This window comes from Panthera uncia, assembly GCF_023721935.1.
Source record: "Panthera uncia isolate 11264 chromosome B3 unlocalized genomic scaffold, Puncia_PCG_1.0 HiC_scaffold_1, whole genome shotgun sequence".
NCBI classification, from domain to species: domain Eukaryota; kingdom Metazoa; phylum Chordata; class Mammalia; order Carnivora; family Felidae; genus Panthera; species Panthera uncia.
In genome coordinates this window covers 15,236,781-15,264,101 of record NW_026057582.1, presented here as the reverse complement: position 1 = coordinate 15,264,101, position 27,321 = coordinate 15,236,781, and the positions used below count along the sequence as shown (strand labels likewise).

At 40.5% G+C, this 27,321-nt stretch overlaps 1 protein-coding gene across 5 annotated transcripts in view; it reads right to left on the bottom strand.

Annotated features, from left to right (window-relative positions):
• GALC (galactosylceramidase) overlaps positions 1-27,321 on the bottom strand; it is a 150,481-nt gene that overhangs the window by 86,504 nt on the left and 36,656 nt on the right. For 3 of the 5 annotated variants that reach the window (XM_049612376.1, XM_049612377.1, XM_049612378.1), the window contains exons 11-16: positions 19,673-19,762; positions 18,830-18,916; positions 16,574-16,724; positions 14,365-14,545; positions 10,776-10,939; positions 9,070-9,146 (exon numbers count right to left, since the gene is read on the bottom strand). In XM_049612376.1, the coding sequence (XP_049468333.1) occupies positions 9,070-9,146; positions 10,776-10,939; positions 14,365-14,545; positions 16,574-16,724; positions 18,830-18,916; positions 19,673-19,762 (750 nt within the window). Of the gene's footprint in view, positions 1-1,312; positions 3,215-9,069; positions 9,147-10,775; positions 10,940-14,364; positions 14,546-16,573; positions 16,725-18,829; positions 18,917-19,672; positions 19,763-27,321 lie in introns of those variants that run through there. The other 2 variants (XM_049612374.1, XM_049612379.1) reach the window with 1 other exon arrangement.

Genomic DNA, 27,321 nt, shown 5'->3' with positions numbered 1-27,321 from the left:
CCGAAATATGTGTGTTGTAGAAATGTATTGTGATGCACACAACAAACAACTGAGAAATGAAATAAAAAAATATCATTCACAGCATCAAAAAATCACAAAATAATAAATTTAATAAAATACGTGCAAAACCTGTACCCTACAGAAAACTACAGAAATGGCTCAAATTATGGAAAGCCTAAAAATGTGGAGATGGAACATGTTCATGGATTGAAAGGCCAATATTACAAAGATATCCATTCTCTCCAAATTGATCTGTAATTTTAATGTAATCCCAAATAAAAATCGTGGAAGCTCTTTGCAGAAATATACAAGGCGAGTCTAAAATATATATTGGAAACTTTGCGTTTACCTGGATTAGACAAAACAATTTTGAAGAAGTTGGGAGGATTTAAACGGAGTTCCACACTGACTCTCAAGCTACTGTAATGAAGACAGTGTGGCATTTGCCTAAGGACAGCTATGCAGATCAATACAACAGAATGGAGAATTTATTTCTGGAGGTACACAGTGATAGGCAATTGATTTTTCACAAAGGATAGTGTTTTCAACAAATGAGATTGGAAAAACTGTATATCCATACAGGAAAAAAAAAATGAATGTCAAACCTCACACCTCTCAGCATATGCCAAAAAAAATGCAAAATGGATCACAGACTGAATATAGAAACTAAAAGTATAACACTTACACAAGAAAAAAAGGGTAAGATCCTTATGAATTTAGAATAGACAAAGATTTCTTAGGATGCAAGAAAAAAAAAAACAACCCCACAAACAAGCAAAAAAAACCAACCAAACAACGGAAAAACAAAACCACCTACCATAAAGGAAAAAAATAAAATAAACTGCACTTCCAAATCAAAATTTTGCATTCTTGAAATGATACATACTTGGAGAAAACAATTTATAAAACATATATCTGAGTTTTAAAATTGCATCTGAAATATACAAAGAGCTCTTAATAAGACAGGAAACCTAATTTTTAAAATGAGCAAAAGGTACACAAACATTTCACAAAAGAAAATACATGAGTGACACAGAAGTCCGTGAAAAGATGCTCAACGTCTCGTGCACTGCCACACACCCACACACCTGAAATCAGGCGGAGTAACAACATGAAGCTTTGGCGAGAGTGGGAAGCAACTGCAACTCTCAAACACGCTGCTGGGAGTGTAAAATCATACAGTCATTGTGGGAAACAGCTTAGCAGCTTCATATAAAGTTATACAGACACTCCCCTAAAGATCCAGCAATTTCACTCTTTGGTATTTATTAAGAAGTGAAAACACACGTCCACACAGAGACTTGTACACAAATGTTCGTGACAGGTTTATTTGCAACACCAGAAAGTGGGAGAAGGGGATGACAAACGGTCGCAGAACCATACAATGGAATTTTCTTTGACATAAGGAGCAAACCGTTGATATAAACAGCAACATAGACAAATCTCAAAGCATTCTGCTGAATGAAAGAAACCATTCAGCAAGGACTACATCGTGTATGATGCCACTTTTATAACGTTTTAGAACAAGGAAAATTTATCAGCATCAATAGAAATCAGATCGATGGTTGCCTGAGACGGGTGCGGGTGGGAGGAAATTACTATAGGTGCACATGAGAACTTTCTGGGGGTAACAGAAATGTTCCACATCGTAGTTGGGGTGTTGGTTTTGTGGGTATTTCCACCTACCAAGGCTCACTGAACTGTACACTTAAAATGAGAACATTTTATCGTATGTGAATTCTGCCACAACAAAGTTAACTTAAAAACATATGTAGAGACCGGAATGGAAATCACTTAAGACTTGGTTTTAATTTAAAATTTTTCTCTGTAATCTGATTTATTCTAATATTTACCTTCTTGTCTTATTATAATAGAAATACACAACTTTGTTAATTTCACCTATGTTGAACTATTACAAATTCCAAAATTGCAGAATTAGTCCAGTGAAGCTCTGAACTTTCATTATAAAGAATTCCAGAATTTACTTTATCGACATGAATGATGGGAGTTGTTTCTAGGATGTCTATTTATGCTTAGATATCAATTACACTGCATGAGAAATATGCTCCCCATACTTAAATACAAACACATTTGTACTTTAATGAAATAAATGCATCGAATCACACAATATTAGAGAATGATCCAATTCTATGTACCAGCAGAAGCTTAGTGTTCCCCTTCTTCCGAGAGCAAAGACAAAATAATTCGTTAGCTGTTTTAGTCTGTCATCAGTGACACACAAGACAGACCACGAAAGGCACAATGAGATAAGACACAAGAAAACTGCTACAATATCATCTTGAGAGCCACGTGCAGCACTGGCTAGGTGGGATTCTCTTCTTCCTTCCAGCCACCTGGGAAGATGTTCTCAGAGAGTTTTAAGGGTTACACGACTAAAAGCTGGATCTAAAAGACTTAAAAACTGCAGATAACCCAATTAATCTGCTCATATTTATTACTGCAGAAGTAGCTTTAGAGGTAGTTTATTAATGAGGCATTTTTCAAATCATCCACTCATCTATAATTCAAAAGCATCACTGTAAAAAGGAAAAGAAAAAATACTCTTTATAGAGTGTAAGATTAACATGTTGAAGTGGTTTTCAAAAAGCAGCACTTCCAGTGTTCTTCAGCTCCCTCTGGGGCGGCATTACCTCCAGACGAGGCCCTCAGCTCAGTCAGACACACAGTCCACATCTGTGAAGATCAAGTCACTGCCCTCTGCACGAGCCCTTGCACACAAGATGAAGAAAGCGAGCTCAGCATTAAAGCCAAGGCTTCAAGGTGTGAACCACCCAAACCACCCCTAACAACAGGACCCCTGTACAGCTTGGACTTTAGGGGCCATATCGGGTAATGTTACAGATTCACGTGTTTCCCCTCGGCATTAGTTTTAAAAATATCTTCCAGAAGATCAAGCAAAAATATATTTCTCTCCCCATTTACTCTTCACTATTTTTAGTCTCCGAGAGGCTCATGTATTGATCCATCAAGGCAAGAATTGGCTCTGAACCAAAACCAAAAAGAAAGAAAGAAAATCCAAGGAGTGTTCTACGGTGCTCTGTGAATATTAGGTTGTGGCTTCCACATGAAAGTTGTCAAACTGTGCAAATTCAAAAGAGTGAGTTCCAATCGCGGCCCAGCCATTCTTCGGGAAACTCACAGGGATATTCTTCCAGACAGACTTGCCATTCAACGTGCCAGAGGAGAAACGGCCCTGGAGGAAAGACAAATGTACCCCTTGAAGACGTATGAAAATGATCCTCTGAGGTCTGTTTCTTAATATGTGTGGCCAATCTATTCCGTGAAGCGAACATCTTTCTCACTTAAGACCATGGCAAAACACAATTCCACAAGTTTGAGCGCAAGTTTGAAATACAGGAAAAATTCTCTGAGGAAATTCTTATCTCCTTATGTAACTAGTTTCCGAAGCACAAGGAATAAATACCTTGGTATTTCCTTGTCCCCCACCAAAATGCTCTAAACCAACAGAAATGTAAAACTTTTCCTAACATTGTAAAGTTTTAAACAAAAGCCCACTGAAGGAAAGAAACATTTGTAATTTGCAAGTACGTGCATCCTCATGTGTTGTGGCTGACGGCCACCAGCTTTTCGGACGTGACTACCGGAGCCAAAGCTTCCGTTTACCTAAGTCCGTTTTGTCCCGTGTACAAATTATCACCTCAAAGTCATATGGAGAGCCCACCCTCAAGTTATAAAACTAGGAACCGTCAGTTAAACTGATGTTGGGGTGAGAGGGTCAGGCGTAAGAAGGGAGACGTCCAGAGAAATGAATGACTTACTGGTCACTGACACAGAAAGACAAAAATAACTCCCTCGGATAGCGGCCATTCCTACCTAGCCAAGTGCCTGGCACACAGGGGAAAATAAATGCCAGCTCTTGTCATCATTATTATAGCACGTTTATGAGCGCATCAGCTGCAGCTGAACATTTAAAAGTAGCTAATTTCAAAGGGTGAAGAGCTAACGATCCAAAGCACTGGGCTACGGATCAAAAGAAAACCTGTTTTTAGGTCACAGAATTGCAATTCAATGGGTGTTCGTTTCGCCCTTTCATGTTGCGGGGGGAGATACTGAGACGTGAGATTAAAAGTCAAAATCAGATTCACCAGCAGGGCTACAACTTGAATCATAGCCGCCCAACTCCACATTCAGGGCCGCACATATTCCCACCAGCACACGCGTGCACAGCCACACGCGTGCACAGCTACCCGCAGCTCTCAAGGTGCTCACTGAACACCTTCCGCTGCTCGGCCAACGGGGGGTATTAACACTGAGCCAATACGTAGCCATAGCGCGCAAGCATACATCACCTCCTCCTCCCCACCCCTGCCCTCTGGCCGCTGGGCTGCTCCGCACACGAGGCCTGTCACCAGCAGGGTCCTCTGCTCAAGGTGCTCTTCCCATCCGGCAGGGCTCAGCTCAAAGCTCACCAGCTCCGAGAGCACTTCCCTCGCCTCTCTACCTAGATACTCTGGACAGTAGAGCTCATTCACCTCACTGTCCCGTTTTGTCTTCACCATGTGACTGGCTGATTTGGGTTTTTTTACCGTCTTAGAACCAGAGGCAGCCATCTAGGGCCCACAAGCCAGCCACCTGTTTCTATAAATAAAATGTTATCGGAACAAAGCCACACGCGTCCATTTATCTACTGTCCGTGGCTGCTGTCTCACTACAAAAGCAGAGTTGAGTAAAGTTGCACAGACTACGTGGCCCACGAAGCCTAAAATATTTACTGTCTGGCCCCTTACAAAGGGTTTGCCAACCCCTGCCCTAGAGAATACCCGCTCCAGGAGAGCAGGAACCGTGTGTGTCTTCATTACTGCTGTATCCCTTACCACCTAGAAAAGGACACATAACGGGTGCTTCATAGAAATGTGTGGAACGAAAGAATAAGACACATTTAACCCCAAACAACCTTACAGAAGTTATGTCCCTTTTACAGACCAGGAAATAAAAGCTCAAAGAAATGAAATAACTTTCGGGGAGTCAGGATGCATCAGCAAGGAAATATGAATGCTGCTCTGCTTGGTTCAAACATGCCTACTGCTGAGAATATTCACTCGAGTCACGAAGTGCTTACCATGTAACAAGTACCGTACCGAGCGCTCATATATATGATCTCATTTGATCTTTGTAAGAAGGATGTGATATTATGGATATTCCTGATATTATGGATGGGAAAACAAAAGCTGAGCAACATAAAACACTTGCAGGTGGAACATACTAAGGCTTCAGTCTATCGCTCTAACCACCACCTCAGTAGTGCTGAGAAGCAGTGAAAGAGGGCCAAGGACAAAATGATATAAAATCCTCCTAAACGCTGGTCTTGGGGATGGTAAAAGGAGGAAAACGAACACTGAAGCTGGTCTCACAGTGCTTTCAGTCTGATACACAGCCTGTGGGCTAGTTTCAAACCAGATCTGTTACCGGTAAAGCTGTCGTCGTCTGTGATTATGGATCTACAGTGGGGAGAGAAACACGATGGGAAGAGGCAAGCTGAGAGACAACTGGTTATTTTAACTGGAAAACCATGACCTTCATAATTTCGCTAATGCCAGTACCTGGCATGTAGGTGACCAATGAAAGACTTAAGTAAAAAAATATAAAAATCCTCCTATTAGCTGTAATTTGGAAAATGGACCATCGAACAAGATGTTGTTTTGCTTTGCCTTTTCATTCATGCAAAAAACCATTTTCCAAGTGCTATTAAAGGACTGGGAATTTAGGATGAACAAGAAAGGCAAGGCCCCCGTTCCATGGAGCTTACGCTCTAGCGGGAGACATACCCACCAACTCACACAATAAAAAAAAGCTAAGCGGTACAAGGCGTGTGAAGAACTCAACCAGGAGACGGGGGCTTGACCAGACTGCAGAGTGGGAGGAGGCCTCGAAGTGCCCAGAGTTGAAACTCGACAGGGAAGCCGGGTGCTCCCGGCCGACGGAACAAGAGACGGTGGGGCTGGGGGTGGCGCGGGTGTTAAGTCTGCAAAACCCCCGCCTGTTCCAGTGGCGAGACCGGAGCTAATTTCTAGAAGTTACAAATCACTTTTTATTGAAGAGATACCAGAAGATACACCTCGAACAGTTCAGAGTGACTGTATCAGAGGCACAGGACAACGCATGGGGTGAGGAGGAAGGAACAAGAAGGGGCCCAGAAGGCACCTGTTTCCAACAAGCCCTTCTGATTTTCTTACCCCTGTCTACAAAGCACCTGAGAAAAATTAAGGACATTTATTTTTTAAATCCCTTTCATGGTTTCAAAAAATTCAAAACATTGCTAAAAATAAGCCTAACAAGAAGTATGCAAGAACCACTAAATAAAACTGGAGGACACAGTGGCAAATGCAGCCTGTTCTTGTCCTCATGGTCTTGTGGGGGGGAAACACATCATTCTAAAAAAAAGTTGGTTTTGCCCAAATTGATGTATAAATTTTCAACGTAATACTGGCTGCATTTTTCATGGAATCGAAAAGATGTTTTAAAAGTTCACATACAAGAAATAAATATACTTTTTTTTTCTTTAATTTACAAAGGATAATTTGGAAAAAGAAATCATGAGGGACTTGCCCTTGGGGGCATCCATTCACTCACTCGCCAGAATTCACCAGGCTCTTGCTCTGATGGCAAATGTGCCAGGAATGCTGGAGAGCCAGCAGTGTTTGGTGAAAGAGGCCTGTCACTGAAGGAGCCATTTTCTAGTGAAGGGAGGAGGCAAGGGCAAAAACCATCAGCAGAATCTGTGTGATGTCAGGAGGTAAGAAAAATAAACTGGCGGGGGGGGGGGGGGGGGGGGGGAAAAAAGAGACAAAAGGAGGTGGGTGCTATTTTATATAAGGTGGTCAGGAAAGAACCTGAAGGAAGTAAAGGGGTAAACTGTGTAATCAAGTGTTTTATTTATTTATTTTTTAATGTTTATTTATTTTTGAGAGAGACAGAGAAAGAATGCGAGTGGGTTAGGAGCAGAAAGAGAGGGAGACACAGAAGCAGAAGCAGGCTCCAGGCTGTCAGCACAGAGCCCGACGCGGGGCTCGAACTCACAAGCCATGAGATCATGACCTGGGCCGCAGTCGGACGCTCAACTGACTGAGCCACCCAGGCGCCCCTGTAATCAAGTGTTTTAAAGAGTGATACTGGATAAGGAAAGACAAAGCACTATAAAGAACAAAGTTCAGAAAGAAGCCTATGCACATGTGATGATTTGTTACATCAAAGAGTTAGCCTTCAAATCATAAACAAAAGGATGGTCTGTGGTAATAAATGATGATGGCTATCCATTCGTTTAAAAAAATTATATTGGGATCTTCCCTTATGATTCACAAATAAATTCCAGATGTATTAAAGACTCCAACAGGAAAAAAAAATCCTCAACTTTGTTTAGTTTAGAGGAAAAGAAATGTTCCTAACCGTGAGAAAGGTGCAGGCTTTCTTAAATAAAACATAAAAGCACTGAAGAAAAAGTGAAATACTTGGCAGCACCAAAATTTAAAACTTCTATCTGCGAAACATACCATTAGAAATTAAAACACACAAGACACAAAAAATATTTGTAACATAAGTAACAGAAAATGGATGACTACTCAAAATAGGGGTGCCCGGGTGGCTCAGTCGGTTGAGCGTCCGACTCCGGTTCAGGTCATGATCTCACGGTTTGTGAGTTCGAGCCCCGCATCGGGCTCTGTGATGACAGCTCAGGGCCCGGAGCCTGTTTCGGATTCTGTGTCTCCCTCTCTCTCTGCCCCTCCCCCACTTGTGCTCTGTCTCTCTCTGCCTCTCAAAAATAAAATAAATGTTAAAAAAAAAAAAAAAAAACTAAAAAAAAAAAAAGAAAATGGGTGACTACTCAAAATATATCATAAATTCATATGGATCCAACGGAAAAAGAAAACACAGTAAGAAAATGAGGAAAGAATGTGAATGGGTAACTTCAGAGAAGAGAAAAAAAATATATACAAATAGCCAATAAACATAGTAAGATGTGCAACCTCCCTAATTATCCGGGAAATATAAATCACGTCAATTAGTTTGAAAAAAATCTTTAAAAATAGGTAAGATATTATAACTGCTATAAAAGTGGATACAGTTTGGCTAGCAATAGGGCAGTTTCTGTCAAGATTGTAAATATAATTCCATTTCTAAACATCTGCCTGAACAAACACCAGCACGTGTGCACCCCAGGAGGCATGTAAAAGACCCCTCCCCTCTACCTGCAAGGAAAGCCAGCCCATCCTGCCTCCATTCACCAGAAGAGGAAAGAAAGGGGAACAAAGTTGTGCCATCGAGTGTGGCAGAGTTAAATAAACTATGCCACACACAAACCAGATGTTCAAAGCCTACTGTTACTGCCTGGAAAATGTTACTGTATCATTTTTTGGTGGCTGGGCAAGAGAGGAGAACAATTTCAAAAAGTTATCTGAATTCCGTATTTTACTGCTTGTTGTAACCTAAATCAAATTATGCCAGAATTATAATGGCAGAGAGCAGTAGTATATTACACAGAAGAATTTTCTACACGTCCCTTGAATGCATGTCCATCAAGAACTCATGATCACTCGGCAATTTTGACAAGTATTTTTAGACATTCTTATCCTACGATTTATCTGGTACCTTCCATGACAAAAAAATACTCATGGAAACCAACTTCTAAAAAATTGTACCTTTCTCTGAAAACCAAATTAGTCTCAACCACTGAAAATAAATTTATGTGATTTTGCTTATATCTATAAGCTCCAATTATAATCTTGGTTCAGGCCAACTTGGAAAAAAATAAATCAATTATTGACTATTTGCCAACTACTCCTGAGTTGAAAAAAACAAAACCAAAATTTAAAAAAATCGTGGGGTGATAAAGTCAAGAGTTGATGGTTCTCATACAGGTTTACCCTGACATATACTATCTCCCTAGAGTCTGCTGGTGTCCCAGCAGATTCTCTGCCTATTTCCATCACTGTATTTATCACACTTTCCCCCTCTCGTTTGAGGACAGAAAATGCTAGAAAAGCACAAGAAAAGAATATTTTACCTCCAGGTATTCTGATCAGCAATCCTTACCTTAATAATTAATGTGAGCGTATACCATCTTTTCGCTGTAACGTCAACATGTCCTAAAGCATATATGATCCATCCAGCTGCAACACACAAAGATGATCCTAATTGATATATTTTTAAAATCTAAATCACAGAATCACATAGCTCAGTGGGGATTCTCGGGAGGCATGTGTATGCAGTAAAGTAAGCCTTAACAAAGATCCACGTTTCCAGATCTACTACTGATTTAAAACAAAACATCCTTCATTTGGGCATGCATTCCACAAGCACGTACTGGGAGCCTACTCTGAGACATATATCATGTGTGAGCTCACAGGAGAACCAGTGAAATAAATTTACAAACCATCCCCAGTATAATGTGTTGGCTTCTACAGTTCAGGCGTAGGTTTATACTTGATTGGACTGGATAGAAAGAAAAAAGAGTGGTAGTCAAAGGTCACCATAAGATTTCCAGCTAGTGTAACTGCTTACATAGATAGAGCGTGAACTGAGAATTAGAGAGAGAAAACAGTTAATCTGGGGATATATTCTATCTGAATGGCTGAGAGAAAGCGGATGAGATGTTGAGTGGGCAGTTTAAAACACAAGAACAGGGGGGACTAAAGACGCAGATTTAAATCATTAGTTCTAATTCTACCACCATCTCATTTTGAGACTTTGGGAAAAGCGATTAAGCTCTCTGGTTTGGACTGGTTTCTGGTTTGAAAAATCAGTGAGGAATGTTCTAGATGGGTCATGCTATGATTCTGCAATTCCTACTCTGGTGTCCTTATTACCCACTCTTTCTTCATTACTTGTGGAGCCCTTTCCACCTAGCAAGAGGCAAAGAGTAACAAACTATAGAAGATTTTTTTCACTAATGCAGGACTAAGTCAAGAGACTGAGAATCCAGAAGAGGCAGCACCAATACAGTCTGTTTCCACAGAGCAGGGGGCACCAACACCACAGTGAATTAGACAGAATTCAACATGGACACACTCTAAGCACCTCTCCTGAATAAGATGCTATTCTACATAAGACAAGGGCTGTTAAGATGAATGAAAAGTGTCAAATTATTAACTACATTGGGAAACAGGATATCTCCATTTTTAAAAAATGTTTATTTATTTTTGAGAGAGAGAGAAGGAGAGAACATGAGTGGGGGAGGAACAGAAAGAGAGAGAGAGAGAGAGAGAGAGAGAGAGAGAGAGATTGGGAATCTCAAGCAGGCTCCCCAGTGTCAGGGCAGAGTCCGATACACGGCTCAAACTCAGAAACCTTAAGATCTTGACTTGAGCGGAAATCAAGAGTCAGACTCTACCTACTGAGCCACCCAAGCGCCCTCAGGGTATCTCCATTTTAAGCAGACCAACCCCTCTCCTTCTACTTCCCTAAGCATACCAGCACATTCTTATAGTCTTGCTTTTTACTTAGGGTGTTTCTTGAGCATTCTCTCCCCACTCCGTCCACATCACCCCAGGCTATGCAAATCCTATCCTGACCGCCTAGCTCAGCTCCACCAGAAAGAGCTCTACACAACCTTCTTTTCCACACCCGCCTCTCTCATTAACTCTATGATTTTGAATCATTTGGTGTTGGCTCAAATGTGGTGAATCTCTTCCCAAATAGATGTCCAAGCACCTAGAGATGAAGCTCTCTCATCACACAGTAAGAAGCTCACAGCATATTTCAGAGTAAGTCATGTGCTACATACAGAAGAAGTCACTTACCTAGGTCACCTGTAACTTTGTAGGTTCCATTTGCAAAAATCCAGAAGAAAACTCCTCTAGCGCTTCTAATCAAGATACCACCTTTATTTACTCTTCCCGCAATGAACACGCCTCCCTTCTCAGGAGTCTCTATGTAAACATCACACCTCACAGTCAGGTTGGACCTGCAGAGTGAAACTGTTCATTAGCACTTTTTATTATGCCACTCCAGGTAAGGCACAAATGTGTCATTTCACAGCCACATGCCTCCAAACTTCTAATTGAGGTGAATATGTGACTTGCTAAGTCTGTGTTTGTGGCAGGGATGGGCTTCAAGAATCTTCATTGATGGGGGAAAAAAAAAAAATCTTCATTGATAACAGTTTTAAGTTTTATGTGACTAAAGTTAAGCCATTTCGTTGCCTCTTTCAATGAGTTACTGGAAAATAGTATTTACGGTTTTTAAGTCTCTTAAGAACACATTTCTTGGGGTCCCTGGGCGGCTCAGTCTGTTGAGCATCCAACTCTTTCAGATCAACTCATGATCTCACAGTTCATGTGTTCGAGCCCCACATCAGGTTCTATACCCACAGCATGGAGCCTGCTTGGGATTCTCTCTCTCTCCCTCTCTCTTTGCCCCTCCCACTCTCTCTCTCAAAATAAGTGAATAAACTTAAAAAAAAAAAAAAAGAACACATTTCTGATCTATGATAAAACAACTTCTCAACCTAAGAATATAATGTTAAAAGAAGGCTTTTTTCCCCATAGGAATGCATAAAAGGTCTGCTTCCATACAATTCTGAAAAACAAATTTACTAAATTTCCATCTGCTAAGAGAAGCAGAGAAGACAAAAGCTTGGAGCCCCTAGGAGAACACACTTTGGAGCTAATATTTACCTTTAACTCGAGCAAGACTTAAAAACCCCAGAAGAAAGATCTAAAGGTATTTCTCTGCAAAGACAGAGGCAACTCTCCTGACACTACAGCGGGGGTTTTCAAATTTGAGCAGCACTGAAATTGCCTGGAGGGCTTGTGAAAGTCAGTCTGTCAGCCCCAGCCCACAGCTTCTGACTCAGGTGGGTTGCAACACGGCTCTTGAATCTGCATGTCTGGCAAATTCCCAGGTGATGCCGGCGCCACTGGTTCAGGAATCCTACTCTGAGAGCCATTTTCCCCTCCAGAGCATCCCTGTCCCTATAGGGACAGTAAAACCCTGGCCCGGCATCACTGATCAACAGGGGCACATCAAAGGAGAGGAAATTCAGCCAACCAGCTACTACAGCTTTAACAGTGAGCTCTGCTCCAGGCTTCTTTTATAAACCCTACTAGATGCCTTCTGCAATGATACAAACACCCCAAGCCAAAATGATCTCTGAAAATAATTTACCTCCTACTCAAACTTGAACTGCGAACAGGAAAGCAAGCATGCACAAAGCCAAGTAATAAGGCAAGCAATTTACCTAAAAGAAAACTAAGAATGTCAAGAAATGTATTTTGGAAGCGGGGAAAGTTAGATCTAGAATTATGTGGCTTTTACACTTCTCAGATTCTTATCAGTGAATTTTGCACAATAAAATTTTACTCTGTAATGAAAAATATAAAAGAAGTAGCTACAACAGGCACAAAACAATCAGGAAAATCCACGTTGAATCGTCTAACCAAAGCTGGGCTACTTTACAGAAAAGTCCAATGCAAAGTTAACAGAAGCACAGTCTCTCTTGTACATCCTCCCCAGCAGAGGGAGCTGGTCTCTCTACAGACTGTCACCAGCAGGAAAACTACTAAGGATCAGAACTGCTCCACACATCCCCTACCTCTGTTCTGACTCATCAGAAGTGTGAATGTGTTACAGCACCACAAACTTACTCTATTTAGAGTCAGGGCGGGAGAAGATCTAACCTCCTTTGTTTACATCACATTCCAGAATAGAGATTCCCCAGGCAGAACTTGCCAGCAATTTTACGGCGAATGAAGGAGAATAAAAGCGTGGTCTGGTCTTCCACAGCCACAACCTCTTGGTCGTGCTAAGGGCACAAAAACCAGCCTGTGCATTAAGCAAACTTAACCAAAGGGATGCAAAGCTGGGATGCGTGCAGTGAGAGGTCATTTGGTGGGCCGTCCGCAGATCCCAACCAAAGCTCACTAACACGATGAAAGTCTCAAGTAGCCTCAGGAAAGCCTACCCTCCATAGTCAAATCACTGGGCTGGGACTCAACTAAACCTAAGTATGAGAGGGGAAGTCCCACCACAAATACGGTCCTGAAGAAATGATGGCTGTGCCCACACTGAGAGCCGAGTTTCTAAAACAGCACTATAGGTAAACCACACTCATCCCCTGCTCGTCTTAGGAAGAAGACAACGATTAAAACGAAGCAGTGAGGTGTAGTCCAAAGAGATGAGCTACGGCACCAGACAGTCCTGGCCTCTCACCCTAGTTCTAGAACTTACAAGTATAGGATCTCAGGCAAATGTTACCCGGAAGTCTTGGTTTCTTGATCTGTAAGGTGGGGAGGATGATAGCTCTGCCACAGGTAGTTGTGGGAAGTACGACCCGGTTTTCCTTCCCTCCTTTCCCCACGTTAGAGGGAGTCGCAGCCAGAAGAAAAGAAATGAGCATGGGACTTGTGGGGAATCTCTGAACAGACCTGGCTACTTTGAATCCAGGAGGAAATACTGGGAAAGAGTACATAATAAACAGGATGAGCCCAAATGTGAAAGGGTCTTGGAAGTCAGACACAGACGATGAGATCTGATTCGGTAGCTGAAGAGAGTCACTGCAGATTCCTGAGCAGGGAATCACACAATGAAAGCAGGGCTAAGAACGATGAACACGATGCCTCTCGACAGGCATCACTGCTCTCTCCTGGTTCTTTCTCTCTCAGACCCTGTGGCTCTTTCCCTCTCTCCCCACTTTCCCCCTCCACCTCTCCCCACCTCCTTAGCCACTGCAGCAGGAAAGATGAGTACTGCCATCTCAATACATAAAATCTTCAAAGTTATGAATACTCTCGGTTACTCTTTGGATGGTGCTCGATCTCATCTCTCTACTATAATTAAGGAGTCTCTCGATATTTCTAGAGTCCCAGCCAGAAATAAGAGTTTGGGTTCAGAGACAGCCAATCCTCCGTAGTACTCTAGGGCAGGCGAGGGGGAATGACAGTAAAGGCCGATCTGCTTCTCACTATTGCCATCTACCGTCACCAGGTAAACAGATTTTCCAGGAAGGCTAAAACAGTGTAAGTCTACAATGGATCCAGCAGGTGGCAACCCCAGATCAACAAATGAATTCTCCAGCAAATCCACAAAAACCCCACAAATCACAATGTCTATTTATAAATAAATCTTCAATTATAACTGGGTCCAAAAGTCCGCAATTTTTATACTAAAATCAATCTGTTCCAGCAACAATCACTATTAAATTGAGCAAATCTGAGGGAAGGACACTGAGGCATCATAACCATGGCTTGCGGTCATGATATTCAGCAATTATCACACACTTATTAGATTTTATACAAGGAAGACCGTTGAAAAGTCTTCACTTCAGAACATATTCGACAACATGAGAGGTTATTTCAGCCAGGTCTACATACACACACCAATTTTACATACCATTTGTAATCTCCTATAACACTGATAGTGTTGTACGCATCAGCGGCCCAGGTAATGGGCCGCTGATTGAGAACTTGGCGCAGCGTGAAGCGATGCTCTCCGGGGTCTTCGATATTTGTAAAGTATTCAAAGACACCAGTCTGATCTGCAAAATTCGGAGCTTCACTAAAAAATGGGTAATCTGTTCAGAACACAATAAATTCTCCATTTAGTACAAAGTCTTCACAGAATCTCTGCTGATACTTCAGCACATTTTAAAACACTTTTGAAAAGTCCTAAATAAGTAAATGACACTAATAACAAGTGGAAGTTTAGGGTTTAGGTTAATAGAGATTGATTTCTTTTTTATTTGAAAGACAGAGAGAGAGAGTACAAACAGGAGAGAGGGGCAGAGAGAGGGAGAGAGAGAGAATCCTAAGCAGGCTCCACACTCAGCACAGAGCCCGATGCCAGCCTTGATCCCACAACCCTGGGATCAGGACCTGAGCCAAATCAAGATTCAGACGCTTAACCGACTGATCCACGCAGGTGCCTCTCAAGCTCCCTCATTTCTAAGTGGGCATGAGGACAAGAGAATTAAATGAAAGAATGTATGTGAAGTGTGTACATAAACCAGCATCTGGCAACGGCTCAGTAAGAGATGGTTTTGTTATTTCTAGCATCTGTCGAACAAGTTTCTAAACCCCGGGTCACAGTCATCAGCTGAGAGATTAGAAAAGGCTCACCATATCAACTACAGAATTTACAAATTACAAATTGTCTTCTATTTCTAAAATGTGGCAAAAACAGTTGGGTCCACACTATGAATCTGTTCTTGGTTTTATTAAATTACAGTCTTACAATGCTGAAGGCTATAGAAGAGGAACTGTGGTCATCATCTTACAGCTATTTCACACTTCATGCTTTTCTAAATGCTTCCATATTCATCATTTGAGAAATTAAGAACCATATAAAGTAGTGCTACAGCCTGACTTACAGTTTAACTTTAGGTTTTAGTTTATTTTGTGGTCAACAGAGCATTACATTTTAGATCTGAAGGTTTCGAACTGCCCTTCATTCCTCAGGTCACAGAATAGCTTTGGTGCCAGGGGAACTTCTCTCTGGTTAACGAGGCCATATCTCAGACTCTTCATCTACTGAGGGCAAGAACAGTTACCTCTGCGACACAGAAGTCAGCAAAGGAAAGCAACAGGATTATGCCTGGCGGCATAATTCACCGATTCATCTAAGAGGCCACTTCAGAGAACTGCAAGAAAACAAGGCACCAAGCAACCCTGGGGGTCCCCGTGGTCCATGTCATGCAAACAATTGAGAGGAGCCCAGTACACAGTCCAAAGGGCATCGTCCTGCAGTTAACCAGGACATCACTTGCTGGGAAAGGGACATGAGACCCTGTGGCTGGGCAGTGGCCCGGGGTCATCGGGAGGGGGTACCAGGAGTCTCCAACCAACCATGCTGGAAACAGCAGCCCTGCAGCGATAGGAGGGTCAAGTCACTCTCTCACAATGGCAGTCTCCCTGCCTGTGTCTCTCCTACAGCCACAGATCTTAGGAGCAAATACGAGAGCCAGCTGACCCTGCCTGTGAGGTCCACAAGCTGCACATCTACTAATCAACAAGTTCCGTCACCTACTGAGTGACCTGGGGCTATCACCACGATGACCGGGCCTTCTCACGTGTCCAGCAGTTCTGCTAAATTACCAAAAATCAAAAGCTTTTCCAACAGCTTTAGGACAGCTCTTCCTAGAAAAGCAGGAGAGTGCAAGTATAAAACTCCCGGGCAGGGCAGACGATGAGGTGAAGTAGCCAAGGGGAGCCCTGCTGCCTTCAGCCATCAGGCCCCCGACACTGAATAAAGAGAAGTCACTTGACCTCGGGGCTACAGGAGGATGCCAGGAATGGCTTCCGCTAACAGGGAAGCGGCAGGGTAATAAACCTCAGGCTTCACCGAAACCAAATTAGGATTATAGCTCTCATTCTGACATTGACCTCTACGCGTTTTTTCTGGCACTGAAAACTACAGGGTCCTCAGGTCGAGAGTCACCTTGAGGTAACACAAAAATGAGATCTCAGTTACCACGTGGACATTTAGAGCTACATTTTACAGCCACTTTATCACGCACGAGTTTGACACATAGAAATCCACCCGCTACTGGTTAGGTAGGTTAAGTTTTAGTTTTAAAAAACCAAGCAAAAAATGAAAAACTCACCAACATCGAAATCATCTTCATACACCTGCGGGAAAGGCTGGGACTCTGGAGGCGGCGGGCAGCTGCCCTTGCCTCCGGTGGTGAGAGTGGTGAGGGTGAAGAGCTCGTCTTCCTGCAGCTCCAGCGTGAAAGCGCCACCGCTGTCGAGAAGCTGAGAAAAGAAAACGCGGAGGTCAAGGCCAGCTGCGTTGGGCTCCTCTCATCTGGGCCAAATAACTTTTTGAAAAAAAAAAAAAAAAAAAAAAAGAGCCAACCAAACTCACTTCTGTTACAACTTCATAACCATTTGTGAAGGATACATCCAATACCAAGGTCTTTGCGATCTTTTTCTTAAGTTATTTAGAAGACTTTATAAAATTCTACTTTGTAGGTAGGACTTTAAAAGAATTTCACTACATGGAGGGAAGGATGACTAGACAACACCAAAACCTATTTCTATTAGTCTGTTCTTTTCCATTAGACTACAAGCTCTCAAAGCCTGTGTGTGTTCAATACATGTAAATAAGAGATCTGCCTATTTAGTACTTAGGAGTTTACTAAGGTGGAAAAGTCCATAAACAGCTTAACCAGCTGTTAAGCACAAAAAACCTTCCACTATTAAGAAAAACAAGTCCTGCTTCTTTCATGTTCAATACATATTTCAATTAGCAAGTTAGGTTTATGTCACATCTATGCTTTTGGCAACTTAATCTCTTTAAGCCACATCTCCACAAAATGAGGGGGGGAAATACATACCTCCTAGGGCTGTTGTGAGGATTAAATAAGATAATGTTTATAAAGTGCTTAGCTCTGGGCATGACCTTCAAGAAACACTCCCTACATCTCAGCTGTTCTATGCTAAATGTAGATCTCTGAAGACACCAGAATCCTCTGCATAATGAATGTAGGCATTAGGTGTATGCCCATTTTGTGAAATTTGAGCAGCTTTTTTTCCTACTTTGAATTAAAGGGGTTTATAACATATCTTTGCTTTAATAATAAATTGTTGGTCAGACCTATGAAATATGTAACACCATATTCTGGCTCAGGTATACCCCCCAAATGATATTATATTAGGGGGAAAATCAATTTTAATATCCTATTTCTAGCAATTTATTGTACAAAAAGCAGACTGTTCATTTTTAGAATTTAATATATGACCGGTGTTCAATCACTGATGGTGACTAACTGATTCACAGAACATTAACGGTTTCCAGGAAAAGCAGATTTGTGTCAGTTACATGAAGTAGTGTGCCTACTTGGACCAATTCGTTCTTTGAAACATTTACTGAGGACCCCCCATGTGCTAAGCACAGTAGCAGGGACCTGAGATAAAAAGCTAAATGAGGCAGGTCTCCAATCCTCAACGTGCCCGGTGTGGTGAGGAAAGTGTTTAAGTAAGCACCCGTGCCTAGATGGCCGTGACCTAAGACTGGTAGGGAAAGCTTCAGGGGAAGCGACACTTCAGCTGAGTTTTGAAGGAAGAAAAAGCATGTGCAAAGTCACAGAGGTGAGTAAAGTGACATGCCATGCTCTGAAAAATGCAAGAAGATTCGTGAGTACAGGCCATGTTAGCAGAACACGCGTAGAGAAACGAAAGCAGTCTTTTAGCCCATGAGGTGACAACGAGGGTCATGTGCTACACTAAGGGAGGTCAACTCACAGGAAAAATCACTGAGGGACTTAAGCAATGGATTGACAAAAACCAGATCTGGATTCTACTCGCAGTGTGATGGGTGGCCCGGACAGAGTCAGACTGGAGGCTGAGAAAACAGAAGGTAGTTTCCAAAATCTTAGGAGAGAGGAAATAAGGAACTGAAATAAGCAGTAGCCAGTGGGAATGGAGTAGAAAGGATCGTGTAAGAAAAACATGTCAGTGATAGAATGCTCTATACTTGATCAATGATGGTGTATAAAGAAAGAGTAGGTGGGAAAAGACGGCCTCAGATGAGATTCAATTTTGTGACTTGGGCGGCCAAGGGATGGGGGTACCATTCACTGTGGCAAACTAGATACTAAGAGCAAACACACCTATAAACACACACACTCCTATTATGCCTTGAGAAGGATTTCTATAAATGCACACACACACACACACACACACACACACACTCACACACACACTCACACTCACACCCACTGGGAACAACTTTAGCTCTATTATACTTAAGCCACAAAATCAGTTATAAAATTAAAAATTCTTAATTCATTAATCAAATGTCTGTTCTCTTTTACTGTTTGCAATGTTTAAAATATATGAATTTATTTGAAAACTACCCATAGAGAATCCAGTTGTTTGAAAAGAAATCTCTTCGATGGTTTTCCAAGTCTGGTATACCACACCTGTAGCTCTGGTATTTCACTCTGAGGAGAAAACACACAAAAAAAGCATAGTTGAGTGGTTCATCATATCCTCTGAGGATTTCCAAAATGAGTAAGTACCAGCAAGAATGAAGCGCTGATAATGCACACTCTATTTCTATTTGCCAAAGACCTACCTCAAGTCTTCAATAGCAACATTCTGAAAGTAGGAAGAAATTGTTCAAGCAAATACTTTATGTCCTGTAAATACTACAGACTTTTGGCAAACATTTAAAAAGATTCTGGTGCCTTTGCTTCAAAAATACTCACTATTGTACCTGTGTAAAATGCTTTTTAGGGATTTTCTGGTATTAATAGAACAATTCTTACGTAATTAGTAGTCAGAAAAGGCACTGTATTTTCTGTATTCAAATCTAACAATAGGTAGAAATAATAAGAATCTTGTGTCTTTTTACACTGTTGTTGTTGTTGTTGCTTCTTTGTACAGAATACTGAAAAGATCAAAGTTTGAAAGTTCCCTAGACTACATAATTGATGCTTCTACCAACAAGAACAACTTTGTTGCAAGCGACTTTGGGTGAGTGTTCTTCAAAGCCATGGAGAGTTTTGCCTGCTAGTGGCTTCCACGCTGTTTGACTAAAACCAGTTAGCAGATAGAAAACACCACTGCTTCTATTCATTTATGTACAAATGCTGCTGGTAACATACATAAGACTTCACTTGAGAAGGGCTAGCCTGTGATAAAATATATAAATTCTCAAATCAAAACCAAAATAAAAGTCCCACATATTTACTTACAAAAGAGCCCTTTAGAAGGAAGGTAGCAAACTGGTGCGACACATTGAAATAAGGCAGAAACGGCCGTATACACCTAGAATGTTTATGGCTCTAGGAGAAAAAAAAAATCACGTAAGTAACCCAAATGATATACAAGCTATTATAGAGGGAAAAAAAAAACTAAACATTTAAGGCCCAAGATTAATAGAATAGCACATATTAGGTGACAAATAAGAGTTTACTTCATATCGCTAAAGACTTTTTTCTAGTATAACCTGTACTGAAAGTCTATTGAATATGCCTAGTCAGAAGTAAAGCTCCCTGGCATTTTGACTGAAATAAACTTTAAAGTCACAGCTAAACTGCAGAGTCATTTTATATTAATTTTTATATTATAATGGTATTCCACGTAAAATGCATCAAATGAAAAGCAAATGCTTGTATGTTTTCACCGAAAAGGCATCTCATCTTAACATAACCTTCAAATACACAACTAAATTCAGTAAGTACATACAACCAACAGTTCTCAAATTGACAACATCATTTTTTACTAAAAATAGTCGCTACTATGGGCTGGGATCAAAAGAATTATGAGACATAATCCCACTTCAGGGGATTCAACAATCCCAGAGCACTGAAGCAGAAGGCCAGGCTTTGTGGGCAATAAAAAAGTTACAACTGTTGTTAGAGATTTCAATGCCTCATCCTCAATAGATGATGTACAACTAGACAGAAAAGCAACAAGGATAGAGGCGATTTGCACAACTACCAGGAGCTGGCCTGGACTCACATCTGTAGACCACCTCCCCCAGCAAGAGCAGAACACACATCCTTTTCAAGGGCACGTGCAACATTTACCAGGGAGCACCATATTCTCAGCCATGAGAGAAGTTTCGATGTTCAAAAAGATTCAAGTCACACAAAATATGTCCTCTGACCACACGAGAAAATGAAATCAGAGATAAATAACAGAAAACCCTCTAGAAAAATTCCAAAATATTTAGAAACCAAGTAACAAACTTCTAAATAAGCCATGTTTCAAAGAAAAAGTAAAAACAAAAAGGGAAATTAGAAAGAATTTTGAGTTGTATCAAAATAAAAATACAACGTACGATTTGTGGGATGCCACGAAAGGAGTACTCAGGAGCAAATTTACAGCACTGAACACTGATTACAGAAGAAAGATATGACACTTCAGCTTCCACCCAGAGATAGTAGGAAGAGAGCAAATTAAGAGCCAAAGTAAGCAAAAGAAAGAAAAAAAAAATAAAGATCAAAGGAGAAATCACGTAAACAAAACCCAGAAAAATGAGAGAGAATGATCAAGAAACCACAAGCTGATTCTTCAAGAAATCAATAAAATTGATAAACTTCTAGCTAGACTAATCAGGAAATCAGGATAAAAAGAAAACACAACTTGCCATCATCAACAGTAAGAAAGGTGACATCAATACAATTATATACATATTAGAGGAACCACAGGGAAAAACTTCAGTAACTTTATGCCCAGAACCTGAACAACTTGAGTGAAATGGAAAAAATTCTTGAAAGACACAGAAACCCAAGCTCCCTAAAGAAGATATGGATAACCTGAATAGCCCTGATGGCTGCACTGGGAAACTCGGGTCGGCCTTGAAGCTTTGGTCAAACACGAAGCCAAGCGACCGCAGACTGGTACACTGCCTGCCTGAGCACAGACGCGTGCCCCCCCCCAACACGCCCACGTGGCCCACGGGCAGAGGCCAGGAGACGTGCCAGTTCCAAACAGAAGGGAACCTCTGCACGGTATGAGCTGATTGCCAAGGTAGCTATGCAGAGCCTTCGGTGGCCACACGCGATAAAGCCACAAACTACAGAATTTGTTCAGGAAAGTCACTAAGCAAATAAACGGCGGCAACAACGATAAAAAGCAACGATCACAAATGCTAGACGGGAGAAAATCTGATTTCTACAGCTGCCACATCACATTATGTAATATGGCTAGTTTTCAGCAAATAATGATGAGATTTGTAAAACAAAACAAAATAGGAAAGAGTGGCCAACACGAAGGAATGAAAGTGCTCAACAGAAACCACGTTTGGCCAAGCCCGGCTTTACTTGCCACATACTAGACTTCTAATCAAAGACACTAAATCAGGTATTTAAATGTGTTCAAAGAGCTAAAGGAAACCACATCTAAAAAACGGAAGCAGAGCCCTACTTCCAGAATGGCAATGTGGGGAGCTCCACAAAGCTGCTCCCCAGCAAAACCGGTGGAAAGGATTTTTAGAAAAAATGGAAATGATCCTAAGGGCATGCAACAAATAAACTTCTATTTAAGAAAATCTACTCTCAGTAAAAAGAGCAAGAACCCGTGGCATTTAAACCACGATCCACTCTGTCCCTTTCTGTTAGCCAAGCGACAGAAGCTGCATGCCAAGTAGGGATAGCCAAGAACACAGGGCTTCCTCCTCCCAGCTCACAGCTTGAGGCTGCAGGAGCTTCCTGGGAGAAGCAGAGTTTCAGGATTTCTCATCCCCCACCCCCTCAGTTACTCGATGCCAATGCTAAGGAGCAGCAAGTATGGCCAGGAGGCTGGGGGCTGGGGTGTGGGGGTGCTCTCTTCCTCTGCACAGCTCCCATTCGTGGTTTCACCTTGGGATACTGAGAGTACCAGGGTGCCAAACCTCCACCCCTCCGCCTGTGTTCCTAAAGCAGCAGTGTTACAAAGAGAGAACACCTTTGTCTGCATCCCAGCTCTAAACTTCAGCTTAGAGATTTTTGTGCAGGGAGACAGACAGGCTGTGAAACCGAGAACTTAGAAAGTCTCCCCGAAGAAACTAATACAGAGCAGTTATAGTTGGTAATGATGCTCTCAAAAATAATAGGGCTTCTGGGGGAAAGCAAATAAGAAGAGACTGGCACCTTCATTGGATACATTAGCTTAACCACAGCCCAGCTAGTTTGCTACAGAAAGACACAGAAACAGACGGCTAAGAAGAACCCTTTTGAGGTCAGATTAAACCTAAACATTAACCTCAGACACCACCTCTGCAAAGAAACTGGGGTTTGACTGGTTCAGTTTGTGGAGCTATTTCAAGTCCTAGGGCAGGGCTGAAAACAATAGAGCAATCTACCAGCAATTAACAGAGAGGTGTGATAAAGGAAAGAGACAAAGAAGGTCCTGGGAAACCACTGCCATCCCAGGGTGATCCTGCACAGGTCCATAGCTGCACCCTCTAGGAAGCAACACCTGGGGCTTCATGGTGCAGGGGGAAATAAACCTCACTAAAATACTCCAGCCAAAGACTAAATAAACATGCAAGCAAACAATAACAGACCAGGGGGGAAGGGGGACCAGGACTCAGAGCTGCTACATATCTATAAAAGGGCTTTCAAAAGAAAATTATGAGAAATTCAAAGAAACAAAAAAAATGTGACTCATACACAAAAAAGGAGGCAACAGAAGTGGCTGTGAGAACAAGCAAATGTTGGATTTAACAAAGACTTCGAAGTAGTCCATAGATAAGTTTTAAAAAAACTAAAGGAAACGGGCTTAAATAAGAACGGTGAAGGGAGGAATAATCACAATGTCTCATCAAGTGGACGATATCGATCAAGTGACTAAAATTCTTTATAAACCCAAATGGAAATTCTGACGTTGAAAAATACAGGAACTGGAATGAATTCACTAGAGAGATCAACAGTAGATCTGAATTGGCAGAAGAATTCGAGAACATGAAAACAGACTGATGGAGATTGTGCAACCCGAAGAAGCGGGGCGGGGGAGGGGATCAAGAAATGAAGAAAAATGACAGAACCTCAGAGAGCTGTAGGACCAGTAAGTACCAGCATATGCACCATGGGACAGTGGAAAGTAGACAGAGAAAGAAGCAGAAAAAAATGTTTGCAGAAAAAATGGCTGAAAACTTTCCAACTTTGATGAAAAACAATCTACAGATCCAAGACGCTCAACAAACTCTACGAGTGAAAGCAAAGAGTTGTACACAGACACCAGTAAAAATGTTGAAAGTCAAAGAAAAGAAGAAAATCTTGAAAGCAGAAAGGGAAAAACTTACCACTTACAAGAAACCCTCGGTAAGATTAAAAGTGGATTCATCATCAGAAACAACGAAGGGTAACACATTTAAAATGCTCAGAAAACCAGTCAACCAAGAATCCTTTTTCCAGCAAAATCATCTTTCAAAAACTGAAGGCAAAGTACATTTCCACATAACCAAACACTGAATTTGTTGATACCAGATACAACTTTGCCAAAATTTAAAATAAGTATTTCAGACTGAAAGCAAATGATCACACATAGTAATTCAAATCCACAAAACGTACTGGCAAAGGTAATTATGCAATTATAAAAGCCAGCAAAACTGCCTATTTCTTCTTTCTTCCCATAACTGATTTTAAAAGCAATTGCATAAAATAATATGTATGTAATTGTATTGTTGGGCTTATGAAATATAGAAATGTGATATAATTGCCAATAATAGCACAAAGTAGCCACAGAGGGGAGAGGACTGTATGAGAATAAGGAAATGTCACCAGATGGTGGCAAATCCACAGTAATCTACAGCAATAAATAAAAGCAACCAAAATGGTAAATAAGATTAAAATAAATATATCATTTCTCTCCTTTATTCTCAGATTTTTTAAAAGACTTATAATTATATAAAAAGTTGTAATTATAACAAGTCTTGTTAGGCTTGTAACAGATAGAAGTATGATACATACAATAACAGAACAAAAAGGGGGAAGGAGAATAGAGCTATATATAGGAATAATATTTCTGTATCTCACTAGAAATCAGTTAATATGAATCTAAAGTAGATTCTAATAAGTCAAGATGTACAACCCTAGAATAGCCATTAACTAAGTAACTCACTACAATAGAGTGAAAAAATTAAAGGAATTAAAATGTTACCAGAACATATTCACTTAATACACAAGACAGTTAAGAAAGAACAGATGAACAACAAAAATGAGACATATAAAAATCAAAAAGTAACTTGACAAATGTAAATCCAACTATATCAATATTAACATTAAATATGAATGGACTAAACAATCCAATCAAAAGTTCAGAGTACATTTTTTTTTAAGAAGTCACTGGATGTCTTCCACTGACAATCTTTTTAAGTTTATTTATTTATTTTGAGAGAGAGAGAGAGAGAGAGACTCAGAAAGCATGAGGAGAGGGGCAGAGAGAGAGACAATCCCAAGCACTGACAGTGCAGAGCCTGATGCAGGGCTTGAACTCACAAACCGTGAGATCATGACCTGAGCCAAAATCAAGAGTCAGACACTTAACCAATTGAGCCACCCTGGGGCCCCAAGTTCAGAGTACATTTAAAATAAAACAAGATCCAACTTTATGCTATCAAAAGGAGATTCAAAGATACAAAGGGGCTGAAAGTAAATGGAGGGGAAAATGTGTATCATATTAACAGAAACCACAAGAATAGCTAGAGTCGTAATAAACAAAACAGACTTTTAAACAAACAAAAATTGTTACTAGAGAGACCATTTTATAATGATATAAAGATCAATCCATCAGAAAAATATAAGCACATATGCACCTATAAGAAAGAGCCCAAATATATAAAACAAAACAAGAGGACAGATGATTCAACAATAGTAGTTGAAGACTTCAATTAACCACTATCAACAGAGAGAACAAGGAAGTAGAAGACTTGAATACTATAAACCGACTAGATCTAACAAACATCTATAGAATAGCACTCTACCCAACAATAACACAACATACATTCTTCTCAAGTACATATGCAATATTCTCCACGATAATGTGCAAAGTAATAAAATAAAACTCCATAAATTTAAGATTAAAATCATATAAAGTATACTCTCAAATCTCAATAGAATAAAATTAAAAATCAGTAACAAAAAGTTAGGAAAACTCACAAAAATGTACAAATTAATTCATTCCTAAAATAAGCAATGGGTCAAAGAAGAAATCACAAAAGAAATTAGAAAATACTTTGAGATGAATAAAAATTAAAATGTAACATAATAAAACTTGAAGAGATACAGCTAAAGTACTAGTTACAGAGTAATTCATAACTTTGAATACCTATATTAAAAAAAGAAATATCTCAGGGGACTTCATGGCTCAGTCAGTTAAGTGTCCGACTCTAGGTTTCAGCTCAGGTCATGATGCCGCAGTTTTGTGGGTTTGAGCCCCACATCAGGCTTTGTGCTGGCAGCATGGAGCCTGCTTGGGATTCTCTGTCTCCCTCTCTCTCTGCTCCTCCCCTCACATTGTCTCGGTCTCTCTCAAAATAGATAAATACACTTAAAAAAAAAAAAAAAAAGAGGGGCACCTGGGTGGCTCAGTCGGTTGAGTGGCCGACTTCGGCTCAGGTCACGATCTCGTGGTCTGTGAGTTCGAGCCCCGCGTCGGGCTCTGTGCTGACAGCTCGGAGCCTGGAGCCTGTTTCCGATTCTGTGTCTCCCTCTCTCTGACCCTCCCCCGTTCATGCTCTGTCTCTCTCGGTCTCAAAAATAAATAAACGTTAAAAAAAAATTAAAAAAAAAAAAAAAAAGAAAGAACCTAATATTCTACCTTAAGAAAATTAAAAATATATTTTTTTAAAGAGCAAACTAAACTCAAAGTTAACAAAAGGAAAGGAATAAAGGTTAGAGTGGAAATTATTGAAATAAAGAGAAAAATCGAGAAAAAAAATCAACATAAACAAAAGTTGTTTATTTGAAAAGATGAGCAAAATTGACAAACCTTTAGGTTTTTGAACCAAGAGAAAAAAAGGAAGACATATTACTAAAATCAGGAATGAAAGAGGAACATTTTTAACAACCTCACAAAAGTAAAAAGGTAATATACAAGGGAATACTATAAACAAATATATGCAAACAAATTAGGTAACATATATAAAATAGACCGATTCTCTAAACACAAACTAGCAAAGCTGACTCCAAAAATAACACAAAATCTGAATAGACCTGTATGAAGAGATAGAGTCCATAAACCAAAACATTCTTGTAGGAAAATCCCAAAATCAGAGGGCTTCACTGATGAATTCTACCACATGTTTAAAGAATTAATACCAACCTTTCACAAATTCTCTTTAAAAATATAAAAGGAAGGAACATTTCCCAACTCACTCTATGGGGTATTACCATTCTATCAAAACCAAACAAAGATATTATAAGAAAACTATGTACCAGTATTTCCAATGAATTTGGACACAAAAAAATCCTCAACAAAACATTAGCAAATCAAATTCAGCAACAGATAAAAAGGATTATACATGATGACAAAGTGGAGTTTATCCCAGAAATGCAAAGCTAGTATAGCAGACAAAAATCAACATAATGCACTGTATCAATAAAATAAAATTAAAAAACACATGACCATCTCAATAGACTCAGAAAACATTTACTAAAATTCAATGCCCTTTCATGACGAAAGCACTCAACAAACTAGCAATAGAAGGGAAGTTCTTCAACCTTATACAAAATATTTACCAAAAAACCACAGCTAACCTTATGCTTTCACCTTAATGGTGAAAGACTGAAAGTGTTTCCCCTAAGATCAGCTACAGTACAAGAATGCATATTCTCACTATTTCTATTCAATATTTACAAAAGGACAATTAATCAAGGGGGAAAAATCAAAGGCATCTAGAATGAAAACAAGGAAG